Below are 19,329 nucleotides of genomic sequence, written 5' to 3'. Positions count from 1 at the left end.
CTTCTTCACCTTCATCTTGCCCAAGGCTTCACTACAGTTTCATCTCTACAGGTCTTTCATTGCCATGTGATAGAAACCATTTCGCTCTGGAAGCCCATTCTACCTTTAGATTACTTCTTATACCTGAAGTACTGTGGCCTTTGAGGCCTCATTTAGATCTGATTGGCTGGTTCCTCCCAGAACCTCCAATTTAAAGAGGAGACCCATGACAACTGTGTTTTTGTCCTTCAGCATTGCCACTTCTCCACAGGACTTTCTCTACCATACCCCATCTTGAGTAGTTTCTCTTCTCTTCCCTATGCACCTCCCTCCAAACCCTCCTCACTACCATCAATTTTTGTATCTCTTTTATGTGTTGCTTCCTGTATTAGATACACAAATACTTGTGGCCAGGAGCCATTTTTCTTTCTGCTTTTAGTTCTCTTCCCAGAACTTAGCACAATAGCTAAGTAAGTGCTTAATAAATGCTTGTTGAATCAGTAATTAACTTCATTGCTCTATTATGCTGACAAACTAATATATAGAATTGAAGTTATTTGTCAGAAGTTAAGGCCCCAGGCTAGCCTACTTTCTCTGGTTGATTTAACCATTATGATAGGGTTGGTTTTTATTTTTTTTTAAGTAAAAATTCAGCATGTAATTCAAATCGGTCCTACTTGTTTATGATCCCTTTAGCCTTCTGTTCTCTTCTTATGTAGTGGGAGGAGAAATGCTATCCATAGCTCCTCTCTTTCCCCAAACATTGGGGTTAATAAACAAAACAAAGCCTTTGACTCAATTCTCTGTATATTTTAGAAATGAGTCCTTTGTCTGAGACATAGGTTGTAAAGATTCTTTCCCAATTTCCCACCTCCCTCTTAATCTTGGTTACATTGGCTTTGTTTGTACAGAAACTTTTCAATTTCATGTAGACAAAATTATCCATTTTACATTTTATAATGTTCTCTAATTCTTATTTAGTCATAAAGTCTTTCCCTCTCCACAAGTCTGATAGGTAAACTATTCCTTGTTTTAGGAGACTGCTTACAGTATCAACTTTTATACCTAGATCATGAACCCATTTAGACTTGATTTTGGTATATGGTGTTAGATAATGGTCTATGCCCAGTTTCTGCCAAACTATATTCCAGTTTTCCCAGCAGTTTTTGTCAAATAGTAAGTTCTTATCCCCAAAACCAGGGTCTGGAGGTTTATCAAACAATACATTACTATAGTCATTGGCTTCTGAATCTCGTGTGCCTAATCTGTTCCATTGATCCACTCCTCTATTCCTCAGCCAGTACCAAGTAGTTTTGATGACTGCTGCTTTATAGTAGAGATTGAAATCTGGTAAAGCTAGTCCACCTTCCCTAGCATTTCTTTTCATTAATTCCCTTGATATTCTGGACCGTTTTATTCTTCCAAATGAATTTTGTTACTATTTTTTCTAGCTCTATAAAGTAGTTTTTTGGTAAATTAATTGGTATGGCACTAAATGTATAATTTAATTTAGGTAAAATTGTCATTTTTATTATATTAGCTCGACCCAGCCATGAGCAATTGATATTTTTCCAATTAGTTAGATCTGACTTTATTTGTGTGAAAAGTGTTTTGTAGTTATGATCATACAGGTCCTGGGTTTGTTATGGCAGGTAGATTCCCAAATATTTTATAATGTCTGCAGTAACTTTAAATGGGATTTCTCTTTCTATTTCTTGCTGTTGAATTTCATTAGAAATATATAGGAATGCTGAGGATTTATTGATAAATGGTCAAAGGATATGAACAGGCAGTTTTCAGAGAAAGAAATTAAAGCTATCTATAAGCACATGAAGAAATGCTATAATTCATTATTGATTAGAGAAATGAAAATCAAAACAACTCTGAGGTACCACATCTCACCAGTCAGATTGGCTAAGATGACAAAACAGGAAAATGACAAATGCTGGAGAGGATGTAGGCAAACTGGAACACTAATGCATTGTTGGTGGAGTTGTGAACTGATCCAGCCTTTCTGGAGAGCAATCTGGAATTATGCCCAAAGGGCTATAAATACTTTCATACCCTTTGATCCAGCAATACCACTCCTAGGGTTATATCCCAAAGAGATCATAGAAATGAGAGAAAGACCCATATGTACAAAAATGTTTATAGCAGCTTTTTTTGTGGTGGCAAAGAATTGGAAATTAAGGGGGTGCCCATCAATTGGGGAATGGCTGAACAAGTTGTGGTAATGCATGTTATGGAATACTATTGTGCTATAAGAAACGAGGAGCAGGCAGTCTTCATATTTACCTGGAGAGGCTTAAAAGAACTGATGCTGAGTGAGAAGAGTAGAACCAGGAGAAATTTGTACACAATTACAGACACAATGTATGTGTGATGACCAACTTTGATAGACTGGACTCTTCTCAGCAATGCAGTGATATAAGTCAATCCCAAAAGACGCATGATGGAGAGAAATATGTGCCTCCAGAGAAAGAACTAGAAAGAACTTAGTTTATATCCAGGTGGAAGCAAAATACCTGATCTTTTTCGTTCTCTTATTTGGTTTTTGTCCTCTTTACCATTTTTCATTCCAGCTGGTACAATTCGTCCTTATAACCTGACCAATGTATAATGTCAAAGTATTTACAGATCCTATACTTGACTATAAGCCACCATGGGGAGGGGGGAAAAGGGAGGGGGACAAAATGTGAAATTCAAGGAATTGTGGAATTGAATCCTGTAAACTAAAAGGAAACAAACAAATTAATAAATTTTTTAAAAAGCCTTTTAATCAATATGCAAAGTCAAGCAAAACAGATTTTCACATTGCTCATGTCCAAAATTTTTTGTTTCATTCTGTAGTTTACCATCTTATTTCTCTCTTGTCAAGAGGTAGTCATCAGTTTTCTGGAATTGAGATTGGTCATTCCATTGATCAATAAAGTCTTTCAAAGTTCTTTTTCCTTGTATTGTCGTTATTGAATAAATAGTTTTGGTTCTGCTCATTTTACTCTGCATCAATTCACATAAGTCCCCCTAGGTTTCTCTGAACCTGTCTTTTTCATCATTTCTTATTTCTTTACATTTGTATACCATAATTGTTTAGCCATTCCCTAATTGATGCTTACCCCCTTAAGTTGTTACTCATTTGTCACTACAAAAACAACTGTGATTTTGTGTGTGTGTGTGTGTGTGTGTGTTTACTTATGGGTCCTTTTCTTTTTATTTTGATCTCTTTGGGGTATAGGCCTCATTGTGGTAGCTATTCACTGTGATAAATTTTAGGTCAGCTTTATTTATGTGTAGAACTGACCCTCCATAGGATTGTGCTGATAAAAACAGATCTCTGTAATTTAGCTCTGTAACAGTTCCAACTATGCCAAGCTATGGTAGTAGAATTGAATCACCCTATTCCACCTCATTTTTCTAGACCCATGAACCCTCAGGACAGCTAGAAGATGTGTTGTGAACAATAAATAACAGCCATGAGAAGTGTGGTTCCCTGAATTCCTGGGCTCCCTGAGCCTAACATTTATGTCTTTCCAAGGTTAAGCAGATCTTCAATGTACCCCAGTTCACACACTAGCACAAAGGCAATGCCCCCTCCTTTCCTCTCGTCCATCTCTTTCCCCCTTCCCTCACTCACATAATGAGGTCTTTACCTGGTGAAGACTAAGAATGAAAAATTGTGGAAAAGGGATGGTCCACAAGATGGATAATAAGAGACAGCAACTTGTATACATAACTGTCAACTATTATTTTGCCATCATTGTTCCATGGGACAGAAACTTTAGAGTTTTCTCTGAAAAAAAATTAATTCAGTTGACTTTGAAATTGCTAAAGGGTTTGGGCATATTTTATGTCTGACTTTTTTTTCTCTTTCTTCTAGACAAGAGATAATTTCCTAGGTCAAGTAGATGTACCTCTTTACCAGTTACCGGTTAGTACAAACTTTCATTATTTTATTTAATAAATACTTGCATATCAGTAATATCATCTATGTAAATATATACCTTATTGAATAGCTTGCCACTTTGGATCTTTGAACCTATTGTTTATTTAAAAATTAACTCAACCTGCCTCCTCAATTTTATCTAAATATATGATCCTTAGTTTAATAGCAAGGTGCAGGATTAAAATAAATGGGGAGAGCCTGGAATTGGGTAATACAGCAAGGAGACTTTTATAATAAAATAGCATGAGGTTCTAGGTTTACAATGGTGGCCATGGAAGTTAAGGAGGAATAGATTTAAGAGACAAAGAGATGGAAAAATTCATAGCATTTGTTGACTGACTGGAAAATGAAAAAATAGTGAGTCAAAAAATTTTGAGTCAGTTTAAGAAAAAGGTCACTAATATTATCATTAATAGTGAATGGATGACTACTGGTTTCAGATAAATTTGAAATTATATATACTGAATTTAATTGATAACAAGACATCCAAGTGAACATTTTTTTTTTTTTTTGCTTTTTGGAAGGCAGTTGGGTTTAAGTGACTTGCCCAAGGTCACATGGCTAGTTTTTGTGTTGAGTGTCTGAAGCCGGATTTGAACTCAGGTTCTCCTGATTCCAGGGCCGGTGCTCTATTACTGCGCTACCTAACCGCCCCTAAAGTGAACATTTCTTATAAGCAGAAGATTTGAGCGTGGGCGAGGTCAGAATTCTAGAGAGACATTTGGAAGTTACTAAGATAAAAAATGGAGCAGCTAGGTGGCACAGTGGATAGAGTGTCAGGCCTGGAATCAGGAAGATTTTTCTTCATGAACTTAAATCTGGTCTCAGTACTTAATCAGCTATCTGTGTGACCCTGTACAGGTAATATAACCCTGTTTGAGTTGGTTTTTCATCTGTAAAATGAGCTGGAGAAAGAAATGGCAAACCACTTCAGTGTCTTTGCTAAGAAATCCCCAAATGGAGTCATGAAGAGTCAGACAACTGAAATGACTGAACAACAACAAAGAAAGAAATGGTTTTCAAAACTGTAAAAATGGTTGACCTCCTAGGGGAGAGAGTAGAGAGAAAAGTAGAGAGCCAAGGACTGCATTTTGAAAAAAAGAACTTTAAAGAATAAGAAGAAAGAAGAGACAGAAGGGGAAGTTGAGAGGAAATCAAGATATTGTAGTGATATAGAAATTCAGGACAGAATTTTAAGACCAAGGAACTAGTAGTGCCCTAAAACCTCGGATGTCTGAAAGGATAAAGTAGCAGAGAGACCTTTTAGATTTGATAAGAAGTAGAAAAATCCATAACCTCATACACCATTTCCCCTAAATCTGTCCCCTGAAATTCTAAAGTAACTTCCTGTAGCCTGTGTTATTTCATACAATTCTGCTTAACCTGCCCTTCTGGGCTCCTTGCCATCTAACCATGTCTCTTTCTTTACCTACAGAGCCAATGTCTCCCTTGTATAGGCTCTTTGCTTTAGAAAAATCAACCTACTTCTGCTTGCTTTGAGGTTTTCTTTATTTTTCCATGTCAAAAATAACTATTTATTAGTTTGTCTGTTAACCAACATCTTACCTGACACACAGCCTGACCTTTCCATAACTTTCTTCCCTCTCTCACTCCATTCCCAACCCAAGCCAGCTGTTTTTTTTATTAACTGGGGTACCAGCCAAGATTATGGAAGTATAATACCAGGTATAACCTAGTGTGGCCAATTTCTCACCTTACCAGATGATTTGTTATTATTAGCTTATCAGTCGGACTTGAAGCAAACATCCCCTTTCCTTGTTCTTCTCATCTTTAATTTCCAACTCACAACAATTCTTAAGCCACAGATTTATAATTGACATGGGTAAGGGGTTAGTGCAGTTTGTTGTAGGGGGGTGGGAGTGGTTATTTGTGCATAAAAATCTATAGTTGTATTTTTTATTATAATTCACAAACTTTTTAAGCACATTTTTATATAACAGCTGTATATTGAAAACTCACTGTTTTATTCTAGACAGAAAATCCAAATATGGAAAGACCATACACATTTAAGGATTTTCTTCTTCATCCAAGAAGGTCAGTAGATATCAAATAGGAAAACGTTACTAAGTCATGTCTTCATTGTAGCTTGCAGTTCAGTTCAGTTCTGTATGAGTTCAGGGCTTATTCCCTTTCAAATAAGCTGTTTCAAAAAATAATTTAATTTTTAATTGTTGATTTTACAAAAGTATTTTTTAATTATACAAAAAGAAATTATTTTTGAGTGAGACAAGTGGATTATTCTTTATGCTTATATATATTTGACATTTAAATCTTATTTAATGAAATATACCATATTTCAAACACATTTACCAGCTTGTCTTCAAACTAATAAATGATGTGATATAAGACCAGTCTTCTAGAATAAATATGTACTTTCTCTTGACTGTATTTTAAATAATGGAAGGCAACATAAGCAAAGAGAGAAATTTAAAACCCAAAAAGCATATTTAATAACTATACTGCTAAATCAAATTTCTTGATTTTCTTCTAAGAGGTTATATTTAAACCCCCCAATAACACTTTCAATATTCTATACCACATAGGCAAATATGGCCAAGATGTATACTGATTGACTGTTGAAAATATTGAAGTGTAGCAGAAAAATCATTTCTAAAAAAATAACACTTTTTCCTTTTCTAAATATTACAGAAAAATTTTATTGGAACCCAGGAAATATTTTCTTATAAAAGTGGAATTTAGAAAATATGAATTCTTTTTACTTCTAAACTATCATTATGCTGTGTATTGGAAATGTACAAAGTTTACATAAAAAACTTGTTAATTTACAGATTAGTCATCGTTTTTGTGTGAACCTAAAAAAATTATCTCATTTAGCATAAAAGTTAAATGCAATTACTGAAGCAAAATAGAAATAAACAAAGCACTGCATTGGAAAAAGGCTCCAAAGTAGCATTGCCCCACCAATGTCTACTATGATTTATCTTTTTGCTTTTGGGCAAAGGGGAGCCATCAACCCAGAAATGCTGGGAGATGAAAATGTTCTTTTTAAAAAAAAAATAATCAATTGATTTTTAGTTTTCAACATTCATTTCCTCAAGATTTTGAGTTCCACATTTTCTCCCCATCTCTCCCCTCCTCCACCCCAAGATGGCATATGTTCCCCTAGTCTGCTCTCCCTTCTATCACGTCCCCCATCTTGTCCTCCTCCCATTTACTTTCTTGTAGGGCAAGAAAGATTTCAAACCTCATTGCCTGTATATCTTATTTCCAAATTGCATATATAAACAATTTTTAACATTTGTTTTTAAAACTTTGAGTTCCCAATTCTCTCCTTTCTTCCCTCCCCACCCACTCTCATTGAGAAGGCAAGCAATTCAATATAGGTTATGTATGTGTAGTCATGCAAAATATTTCCATAATAGTCATACTGTGAAAGACTAACTATATTTCCCTCCATCCTATCCTGCCCCCCCACTTATTCTCTTTTCTCCTTTGGCCCAATCCCTTTTCAGAAGTGTTTGCTTCTGACTATCCCCTCCCCCAGTCTGTCCTCTCTTCTATCATTCCCACCCCCCCTTATTCCCTTCCCCCTTGCTTTCCGGTAGGGTAAGATACCCAGTTGAATGTGAGATGAGAATTTTTAGTTATATCCCCAAAAGACTCACCTCCCAAATACAAGTAACAAAGGAGGAGAAAAAAGGAAATGCGTACTACGCTTCAGACTTCTCTCCTTAAGTTGTTTTAGAGTGGGCTGAAATTTATATTTTAAAAATTTTAGTAAAGATAATGTAAATAACATTTCCAGAAAAATGTCCCTACTTGAGTGACAAGAAGCAATTTGTTCCCTTGGGAAGTATCTACATACATTTAGCAGATGTAAATTTATAGGCTAGCAAGGATGTGTGTGTGAAAACATTTTTTTCTATTTAAGTCACTTAATGTCTCGGTGCCTTAGTTTCTTCATCTGTAAAGTGGAGATATTACCTCCATTACCTACCTCATAGTTTAGTTGTGAGGAAGATGCTTTTTACACCTAAAACAGCTGAATAATTGTGAGATAATATTATTCAGTAAAGCAGATGCTCTGCTAAGCATCATTGACAGTTTCAATTATAGGATGTACAAGAGCAATAAAATCATTTTTGTTATTACTCTTATTAGATACTCACTGATTCACATAAGCTTTCTTTTAGTCTGAACTGAACTAGTGAGGTTTTATTATATTTACATTTGCAAGGAAAGGAAAAACTAATAATTCTCCTGAAGTCATGAAATGTTAGTTAGATTTTCCAAGTCATTCAACTCTTTTGATGTGTAACACAAGGTTATAATAAGTGTGATCTTTATAGTATTCTAGTCTAATTGTGTTTTTCTTTTTTTTAACAGTCACAAATCAAAAGTTAAAGGTTATCTTAGATTAAAAATGACTTATATACCTAAAGCCAATGGATCTGAAGATGAAAATACAGAACAGATTGAAGAGTTAGAGGTGGTGAGAAATTTTAATTTGTTAAAATATAAGATTTCTTATTCTTTTACATAATCAAGAAAGAAAAACCATAGTAGTTTAATTTGTGTGAAAGAAAATTGGTTAATCTGAAAAATAGATTTACTTTTTCCGAATATGCATAAGTCCCATAAAGTACTTATGCGTACCATTTGGTATGAATGGCCATTGCTGATTAAATTTTTTAATGCAGTGATGAGGAAAGGTCTAGTAGATGTAAATGAAAATATTTACCAAAATTAAGTTATAAAAATAAAATTACATTCAATTTTTTGTTTTTATAAAAGGTTTTTTATAACTGGCTGTTCTCTTATATTAAAACAGTATCAAATCCTAATATATCTTAGTTGTATGTTTTTCTTTAAAGAACAACAAATTGTAAGTTATTTCCCAAGATTTATTATTCCTTTAATTTTCTCAAATTTATTTAAGGCTATTTTAAAAAAAAATATATATCATATTAAATAAAATGGCTTCTTTTATGGGGTTAAGGGATGTTAAGGGGTCCCTTGAACTTGTCTTTTTGAGTTTCCATATTTTTCAGAAACACTGAACCCAGAGCATGCAGGATGTATCAAAGATGAAGCTCCCCCTGAGCTGACATAATTTATTTTTTCAAACTGTCCTCTCTGTGTGTCCTTGGGAGGCAAGACAGGCACCAGCCAGTCTCTGTCAGGCTGGGATAAGGCTTGTGCAGCTGGTGTCCTTTGCAGATAAGCAGACCCCTCCTATCCTCGTAGTCTAGTAGTTCCTAAGAGAAAAGAATGAGATTTTTGCCATCACCTGGCTCCTTCCTATGGGGAATGGTATTGTCTTTTTTCCCCACCTTTGCTACATCATTCCCCCTTCCATATCATGCCCCTTCCTGGTATTCCCTCCTTCCTTTGTACTGTTATTATAAAAATATAAACTTCTGAAAAAACGGGTATCCTTTGGGTTCCACATGAATGTTCATTTCTCTTGTAATAAACCTGGTTTTCACATAAGTCTCATGGTATGATTGCCTGTTGACAGTATTAAGAACTTTAATCTCACAACATTATATAGAATGCACTTGAAGACAAGAATAAGTTAGGATGTAGCAGTGGATAAGTAAGAGGGAATAAAGGCCTGACTGAGAATTTTGACAGCTGGAATAGAAAAGAAGAGACAAATATTTGAGTGCCTACTATGTACATACAAGGTACTGAATCCCTATAAAGGGATTTTCCATTCCAACAGTTTTCACAGCTTTCAATTTCCAAGGGCTATACCAATCAAACTACCAAAAATTATTTTATAGAGCTAGAAAAAATAATAAAACTCACCTGGAAGAACAAACAGTCAAGATTATCAAGGGAATTAATGAAAAAAAATGTGAAGGTAGATGACCTAGCAGTACCAGATGTCAAACTATATTATAAAGCAGTAATATCAAAACAGTCTGGTACTGGCTTAAAAATATAGTGATGGGTCTGTGGAATAGATTAAATACACAGTACACAGTAGTAAAATGACCATGGTAATCTAGTGTTTGATAAGCCTAAATATCGAAGCTTTTGGAACAGGAACTCACTATTTGGAGTGGCTAGGTGCTACAGTGAATAGAGCACCAGCCCTGGAGTCAGGAGGACCCGAGTTCAAATACGGCCTCAGACACTTAACACTTACTAGCCTTGTAACCTCGGGCAAGTCACTTAACCCCAATTGCCCTGCCCTCCTCCCCTCCAAAAAAGCAAAAAAAAAATTTGTTTTTTACAGATAATTGGAAAAATATAATTTAAAACAAAAAAAAGATAAAGCAATTTAAGGTTTAAAATATATTCTAGCTACTAGTCTCCCTAAAAATTGTAGAGCTGTTGGTCTGTATTCTTATTTTAGAAGTATAGATTAGCATATATTCTCCTCTCCAGATTATAATGTATGAATTAGCCATACTTCTACAATAGAAAGACCTGTTACTATGGCAAATATATGTTACCTTATCTAATCCACATTCATATCTCCACATTTTTTATTTCTGCCTGTATTTTCATAGAATCCATTTTTTAAAAGAGGATATTCATATAATGTACATTTATCACTAGGTAGTGATTTCTTTCTTCAGTAGTTTTATGTAGAAAGTGTCTTGAACAATGGAATCTTGTCTGAAATAGGGCATGACTACTCAGTAAATAAAGACAACTGTTTATTTAGGTAGTTTTAAAAATGATTCCTAATAGTTTTTAATTACTTAGTAATCTGCTCCAAGTTTTACCCACAAACAGATTTTTTCATAGGTATGTTACTCATAGTTCAGACATTGTGGGTAAGATTTGCTTCACTTCATTTTGTGGTCTTAGGGGTTGACATCTGATCTCCTTTAGAAAGCACCTTATAATTTCAGTGGATGTAAACATATTGGCATTTATTTATGAGAGGCCTCAGGAATTCCAAGCAAACATATCTGCTTATATTCATTCCTTGTGTAATCAGTAACCAGAACAGCATTTGCCATTTCCTCTGGTCTCTCGTTCATGACTGCAAATATAACACTTTAGTGTAAAAAAAAAATAAAATAGTTATAGGTTATAAAAGAGGCTCATGTTATCCTACTATACAGATTATATTGCTTTATAGAGAAAAGAGTAGCAATTTTAAAGAGGGGGCAATTTGAACTTTATTTTATTTGCCAAGGTATGTTAGGTATCATAGTGTAGTTGATAAAGAGCCAGCTTTGTAAGTCAAGAAGACCTGGGTTCAGATTCTGCTACTAACAATTCTTGGTTGTATGCCCTGGGCAAATCACTTAACTTCTCAGGGCCTCAAGTAGATTATGAATTGCAGAAGAACTGGCAAGTATAACAGTATGACACTGTTCCTGTTTTTAGTTTAAAAGTGAACATTCATTACAGACCCTCAAAGACTATGCTATAGCTCTTCAGTATTCAGTTGACTTGAAAGGAGAATTATCTGAAAAATGTATACAAAGCTAGTTTGAATCTAATTTATTTTAACCTTAACCAGTGCTTTTCCTTTTTTATTTAGATTTCAAGGCATGTTTGTAGAATTCCCCCTTTTTAAGCACAGAAAACAATTTCATCCAAATTTCCTTTTCTATTCTTTTAGATTTGTGAAGGAAATACAGTTTTCTTCTCTTCCTTATCCAAAAACGTTCTATAAAAATACATTAAGATCTTCTGCTATAGATAGTAAATTTCTTTAGACATATTCAGGAAGGTTTTCTTTTTAATACTCAGACTCAGAAAGAGCACTGAATTTGAAGTCAGATCATTTGGATTTGAATCCTGCATCTTAGTACCTGTGTGACTTTGGGCAAGCAAGGTAGTGTATCTTAGTAGATAGATATTACATTGGATTTAGAGCACAAAGATCTGGATTCATATTCCTCTTCAAACATCTACTAGTTGTTTGACTCTGGGCATGTCCCTTAACCTTTCAGAGTCTTGACTTACTCATCTGTACAATAGTAAAAATGGCATCTATCTGGCAGAGTAGTTGTGAGAATAAGATAAGCTCATGTTTGTAGAGTGCTTTGTAAACTTTAAATTAAAGCCTATATAAATGTCCTTTATTTTTATCAACATAATCCTTAGCTGTAAAATGCAGAGTTGAACTGGATGACCTTTAAAGTGCCTTTCAGTTCTAAGTTTATGATCTTATAATTCCACTGCAATTATTTAATAATTAAGGTTAGATTTTAAAATTTAGCCAATGCTATAGAGGCCATTTATTTATTCCTAGTCACTAAGACTACAATTCTGGTCCTGTCACCAGGGAAAGAGTTACTATATATCATCCTTCTTGTTAGGCTCTCCCCTGACATGAATAAACAAAAGACTTAGAAACTTCACACTTAAGTATGCTTTTCTACAGACAGAGCTCTTTATTAAAATAGTTTATATAATCAAACACTAAGATGCATTATTGAACAATTGTCAAATACAAATACCTAAGTATATTATATTTTCTCTAGACACAGCTACTTAAATAAACCTAGGCTTTATTTTCTGTTCTCAGAAACGTCTTTGCTTTAACTTACTAAGATGTCAGATATTCCTTCCCCAAAATTATTTGCCATTTCACTCTATTTCTCTTGCTTTGTAAATAGCTTTAGTATCTAAATTTCTTTCTGCTGCTGCAGCTGCTTCGAGGGCTCTAGTATAGAAACTGCTACCCCAGTTAATTTCTTGCTTATTATGTTATCCTAGGTTGGATTTTATAGTCTCCTACTAGGCCCTAGTACCTGAAGGGCAGAGAAAACCGTGTGATTTTTCCTCTGCTTCAGGGCTTAACCAAACTTTTATAACCTCTGTCTCTCTTGTATCCATCCACAGGATAGGAAGCTTAAAATAAACAAGACAGGAAACCCAAAAAGTTTCTTCTAATCAGAATATTTTTCCTCTGGCAATTATATCTAAATCACTCACTACTTTCCTATCTGTGTCTGTACATTTGCAAAAATCTCTACTAAAAAGTCAGGAATTGTACTTTAAATAGACTCTTGATTTATATAGACCTTTGGCATTTTCCTACAGATATCAGCCTTTTTTCCTTTTTGAATATGATCGAATTATTTAAAGTAATTATATAAAAGTTCATATACATATATGTAATATATATATATATATAATAAATGTAGTAATCCCTCATTTTGTAAAATTACCTTAAGTTAAATACCAAAAAATCACTTAGTTATGGTTTTATAGGTCATATGACAAAACAGTTATTCAATGAATGACTTCTAGGTCTAAATACTGTATACTCAATGTAGTTTTTAATTTCCCTTTTTTGTTTAATATGTAAGGTTTGAATATTTTTTTAAAAATCTACTTTCATCAATTAAATTAAACATTTATGTTTTTCAGCCTGGCTGGATTATTGTGGACCATCCAGATGCTGCTTCTCATTTGCAGCAGCGACAGGAATACTCTCCTCTGCCTCCAGGCTGGGAAGAAAGGCAAGATGTCCTTGGAAGGACCTATTATGTAAACCATGACTCTAGAAGAACACAGTGGAGAAGACCAACCCTTCAGTATGTGGTGATAGCATCCTTGTTTGTACTGTAGATAATTATAACTAGAAATTGTCATTTTGATGTTTACTACTGAAACAAAATAATTTGGAGACTGATAACTAGGCTTACTGAAATTTTTACATATGCTCCTGGGTTGAGTAAAATCAGGTTAGTACTAATGAAATCATTAAGTTCATTTCCCTTTTCTGAAACATTGGTAGATATAATGCCATAAATAAGGCCTAACTGGATTTTAGCAAAACATTTGACGGTGTTTCATTATAACTTGTGAACTCTATAGAGAAATGTGGGCCAGATGACAGCAGAGTCAGATAGATTCAGAACTGGTTGAACTCCTGGATCCAAAAAATAAAATGGATCCTTAGCAGCTTGATGTGAAATGAAGCCACTAAGTTCAAGGGTTCTGTGCTGGCCCTCTTACATCATCGTTGTTTTTCAGTGACTTGGATGGTAGCATAAATGGCATGCATATTTTATATAGATTCTACAGAAATCAGAAAAGGACAGTTGATTTTGCTGAATCACATAATCATGATCCAGGAAGATCTCAGCAGTTGGGAATGAGGGACCAAATCTACTAAAATAAAATTTAGTGGAGATAAATGTAAAGTAATATTGTTGAGTTTAAGAAAAAAATCAACCTCACTAGTAGAAAACACAGGAGGAATGACTAGTACTTCCTGTGAAAAAGATCTAAAAGTTCTAGTCTTATCCAGTAAGCCCAATACATGACATGGAAGCCACAAAAACTCCTATCATCTTGGGCTACACTTCGTTTCTTTCAGGCCTTGGTCTTGTAGGTCCATGCTAATTTTCTAGGTCAATAAGATGTTTATTTAAGTACATTTGAATTATGGCAAAAGTAATTTTTAATTTAAAAAGAAAAATTGGGCTAGAGTAATAGAAGTATAGAGTCCAAAACCAATGAGATAATAGTCCAGTCCTACTCTGCCTTAGTCATACAATATCTGGAGCTTTTTGTTCAGTTCTTCATGTCACATTTTAGCAGACAAATTGATAGACTGGAGAGAATACAGAAGAGGGTGACAGCTTAGTGAAAGGAAAGCATGTCGTGTAAAAATCAGTTGAAAGAAATGGAGAATAGGATATTTGGGGGTGAGGATCACAAGAACTTTAGTCCTGGAAGGAATTTCAGAGGTCATCTTGTCCATCCTTCCTTGTTCCTCTTCCTTTTACAGAGGAGGAACTTGAGAACTAGAGCAGTTAAATGCCCTTGCTCAGTGTCATGCAGCAGTCAGTAGCAGAGCCAAGATTTGAACCGAGTCTTGACACCAAATCCAGTTATTTACTCCAACAAATATGATAAAATTATTGTCCTTTCACATACTTAATAGCTGTTATGTGGAAGGCAGATTCTATTTGTTCTGCTTAGCAGAACTTTGCAAATGATGATGGCAGAACTTTGTAAAATGGGTGGAAGTTCAACAGTGAAACATTTCCATTTAAGAAAAAGAAAAACTTCCTAACAGAGCTGTCCAAAAGCAAAATCAACTGCCTCATGATGTAATGATCTTATTAAAGCTTTACAAGGGAAGAAAGGTAGATCATTTGTCAAGAATAAAGTATCCAGGGGCAGCTAGGTAGCGCAGTGAATAGAGCACTGGCCCTGGAGTCAGGAGGACCTGAGCTCAAATGCAGTCTCAGACACGTAACACTTATTAGCTGTGTGACCTTGGACAAGTCACTTAACCCCAATTGCCCTGCCTTCACCTCTCCAAAAAAAAGGCTCATTCTTACACTTTCACCGGCTTAAAAAAAAAATTAAGCAGTCCAGCCCATATCTTGTTCTCATATATAGTTTAATGCATATCCTATTTATATAGGAGTTAAAATTGATGACTTCTGATTACCCTTTTCAGCATTGAGTTTCTGTAATTCTGTGATCTTTATTCACTTTTTTATTTATGGTGATTTAGGTGATATTTAATGTTATCTGATTCATAAACTTTCCCTTCCTTATAATTGAAGCCAATGAAAAATATATTTTTCCGTTCAGTGAGGAAGTATAAAATTACATATTTTCCTGCTCATGATAGCCTTAAACTATACATTTAATTAGCTGTTTTAGTAATAATTCTTAAAATTTAAATTATATGTATATACAATATGGTATATTTTTCAGTTTTTATTGCAACTTAATAGAATACCTATTTCTATAGAACTTTATAAAAATGTGATAAAAGCAAATAATATGGGTTTCATATTAAATATCTATTTATAGTGAATTATACAACCTGATTCTGTTTAGCCAGAGCCAGTTTTTTTTAAATAAGCAAATACTTCCAGGGTTGTATTGATTTAAAAAAAAGATATGGTTTTATACCTTCCTAGATAAATTTTTTCCTCTTTTTTTGGAGGGGCAATTGGGGTTAAGTGACTTGCCCAAGGTCACATGGCTAGTAAGTGTTAAGTGTCTGAGGCCAGATTAAGTTTAGTGTCTCAGATCCTCCTGACTCCAGGGCCAGTGCTCTATTCACTGTACTACCTAGCCGCCCCTAGATAACTTTTTTAAAAAATGTTTTTGTTCTTTTCTCACCATTACCTTTTCTTTTAATTTCCTGTCTCATTACTAAATAGAAAGGAAAAATAGAACAATTTTCCTTTAGCTAGAAAAGATATTCACATAACATGCATTATTTTTCATTGAATTTTATTAGTGTAGACACAGTCTTTGACTTTCTCAACAAAGAATGAAAATGATCCTATGACCTATTTGTTTTACTGAGACTTTCCCTTTACCATTAGCAACATCCCTGTGTGTTTACAAAGTTTTGCATTCATTATTCATGTTGATTATTAAAACATGTTGTTGTTCAGTCGTTTTTCAATCATGTCCCACTCTTCATGACCCCATTTGGGGTTTTCTTGGTAAAGATACTGGAATGGTTTGCCATTTCCTTCTCTAGTTCATTTTACAGATGAGGAAACTGAGGAAAATTTGGTAAAAAATAACTTGCCCAGAGTCACACAACTAGTAAGTGTATGAGGCTGGATTTGAACTCTGGAAGATGAGTCTTTCTGACTTCAATCCTGGTACTCTCTCTGTTCTAACACCTAGCTGCCCCTGATTAAAATACACTTTTCTGACTGTCAGGTTTTTAGTATTACAGAGTCTTCGATTGCTACTTCTGTCATTCTACAGACTGCCATTAATCCCTGATCAAAATATTTGGTATAGTAGGCTGGCAATATCCTATAAACACCTTTTTTGTGTAGTAGAAGGTTTAGTTAATTGCAGTCACAATAAAATTTTCCAGAACAGTGGTTTTTACCTGTTTTATGTATTTGGCCTCTTTTGCAGCCTCATTAAATATATAGAGCATTTACTTTTAATTCATAATTGAAGGAAATACCAAATTTCATTTAGAGGTTAGTGAAAATAACAATATAATTTTTTTGCAGTTAAAGGTCACAGATACCTTGAGATTCCATGGAACCTCAGGTTAAAAACTCTCGTTCTCTGAGATCATTCTTAACTTTCCCCAAACCCAGCCAGACTTTTATGATAGTCTTTTTATAGTGCCATAGAACTTTCAAGTTAGAAGAAACCTTAGAGCTCATCCAGTCTCCACATTTTATGGATGAGAAAAGTGAGGCCTAGAGTTTCAGAGTTGGAAATATATTCAGAGGACATCTAATTCAACCTTTAGCTGAATAACAATCTCTTCTGCTACGTCACTAAAAAAAAATGGTCTTTTGGCCTTTTCTTGAAGACCTGTTGTAAGGAGGAGCCCACATTCAAAAATAACACATTTCATTTTAGGATACATAGGGAATTTTTAGAGGTCAGGTAACTTGCCTAAGGCCACACCACTGGCTAGAGGAAGAATGAGAGCCAGAATCCAAGTGTCCCAATTTTTAATTCTTTTGTTTCCTGAATTGCCTCCTTTTTCTTTTTTGAAATTTCTTAAAATTCAGTTTTATATTTTCAATTAACAAAAATATATTTGTTTCTCCTTTCCCTTCCTCCATCACTGGGAAAACAAAAACAAATCTCTCATGACAAGTAGTCAAGAAATGTAAAATGGATAATTTTGACTACTATGAAATTGAAAAGTTTCTGTACAAACAAAGCCAATGTAACCAAGATTAAGAGGGAGGTGGGAAATTGGGAAAGAATCCTTACAACCTATGTCTCTGACAAAGGACTCATCTCTAAAACATACAGAGAATTGAGTCAAATTTATAAGAATACAAGTCATTCCCCAATTGATAAATGGTCAAAGGATATGAACAGGCAGTTTTCAGAGAAAGAAATTAAAGCTATCTATAAGCACATGAAGAAATGCTCTAATTCACTATTGATTAGAGAAATGCAAATCAAAACAACTCTGAGGTACCACATCTCACCAGTCAGATTGGCTAAGATGACAAAACAGGAAAATGACAAATGCTGGAGAGGATGTAGGCAAACTGGAACACTAATGCATTGCTGGTGGAGTTGTGAATTGATCCAGCCTTTCTGGAGAGCAATCTGGAATTATGCCCAAAGGGCTATAAATACTTTCATATCCTTTGATCCAGCAATACCACTCCTAGGGTTATATCCCAAAGAGATCATAGAAATGAGAGAAAGACCCATATGTACAAAAATGTTTATAGCAGCTCTTTTTGTGGTAGCAAAGAATTGGAAATTAAGGGGGTGCCCATCAATTGGGGAATGGCTGAACAAATTGTGGTATATGCATGTTATGGAATACTATTGTGCTATAAGAAACAAGAGCAGACGGTCTTCATATTTACCTGGAGAGGCTTAAAAGAACTGATACTGAGTGAGAAGAGCAGAACCAGGAGAAATTTGTATACAATTACAGACACAACGTATGTGTGATGACCAACTTTGATAGACTAGACTCTTCTCAGCAATGCAGTGATATAAGTCAGTCCCAAAAGACTCATGATGGAGAGAAATATGTGCATCCAGAGAAAGAACTAGAAAGAACTAAGTTTATTTCCAGGTGGAAGCAAAATACCTGATCTTTTTCGTTCTCTTATTTGGTTTTTGTCCTCTTTACCATTTTTCATTCCAGCTGGTACAATCAGTCCTTATAACCTGATTAATGTATAATTATATATATATATAAAATGTATAATTATATAATATAAGTATTTACAGATCCTATACTTGACTATAAGCCGCCATGGGTGGGGGGAGGGGAGGGAGGAGGACAAAATGTGAAACTCAAGGAATTGTGGAATTGAATCCTGTAAACTAAAAGGAAACAAACAAATTAATTTTTTTAAAAAAGGAGGAAGACAAATAGCCAAGAGAAACAAATTCCCACATTGGCCGTATCCAAAAAAATATATATCTCATTCTGCTCCGAGTCCCTCTGTCAGGAAGTGGGGAGTATGCTTTTCATCGGTGACCTCCTGCTACTTCCCTTTTTAAACCATGCCCATTAAAGTTTTCAGTTCTGATGCTGTTGCTTCTCAACTTTGTGACCTTGAGTCACTTCATACCCTGGGCTTCAGTTTGGACTTGATGGCCTCTATAATCCTTCCAGCTCTACATCCAGAATCCTAAAACAATCTTATAGATCATCTTTAATTCTGCTTTCTCTTTCTCAGTCCATGTCAGAAGTTCCTTAGGTAGTTTTATTAATTCTGGATCAATTCTAGTAAATAAGAATTTCATGAAGAGATTTAGATAATCAGAGCTTAAAGTTATTTTAGATAATACAGTATAAATCATTTCAGCATATATTACTTTGGGAATATAAAGACAAAATGAAAAGTCTATGCCTTGAGGGCTTTATATTCTCCTGGGTAGACACAGCCTGCACAGATAAATAAATACAGTATAATTTGAGGAGGGAGAACATATTAACAACAAGGGGTTAAATTGACATGGTGAAGTATTAGACTTTAAAAAAAATG

General features: G+C 34.6%; 1 protein-coding gene across 6 annotated transcripts in view; it reads left to right on the top strand.

Annotated features, from left to right (window-relative positions):
• Positions 1–19,329, top strand: part of NEDD4 (NEDD4 E3 ubiquitin protein ligase) — a 155,950-nt gene that overhangs the window by 84,980 nt on the left and 51,641 nt on the right. For 3 of the 6 annotated variants that reach the window (XM_069098108.1, XM_069098106.1, XM_069098111.1), the window contains 4 exons: positions 3,857–3,907; positions 5,916–5,977; positions 8,291–8,393; positions 13,259–13,425. In XM_069098108.1, coding sequence (XP_068954209.1) covers positions 3,857–3,907; positions 5,916–5,977; positions 8,291–8,393; positions 13,259–13,425 — 383 coding nt within the window. Of the gene's footprint in view, positions 1–3,856; positions 3,908–5,915; positions 5,978–8,290; positions 8,397–13,258; positions 13,426–19,329 lie in introns of all 6 variants that reach the window. The other 3 variants (XM_069098107.1, XM_069098109.1, XM_069098105.1) reach the window with 1 other exon arrangement.

This window comes from Petaurus breviceps, unplaced genomic scaffold (assembly GCF_028583685.1).
Source record: "Petaurus breviceps papuanus isolate PSGF00001 unplaced genomic scaffold, PetGlider_PUasm1.0 37, whole genome shotgun sequence".
NCBI lineage: Eukaryota > Metazoa > Chordata > Mammalia > Diprotodontia > Petauridae > Petaurus > Petaurus breviceps.
The sequence above is the reverse complement of the archived record's forward strand: the minus strand, read 5'-3'. Positions and strand labels throughout refer to the sequence as shown.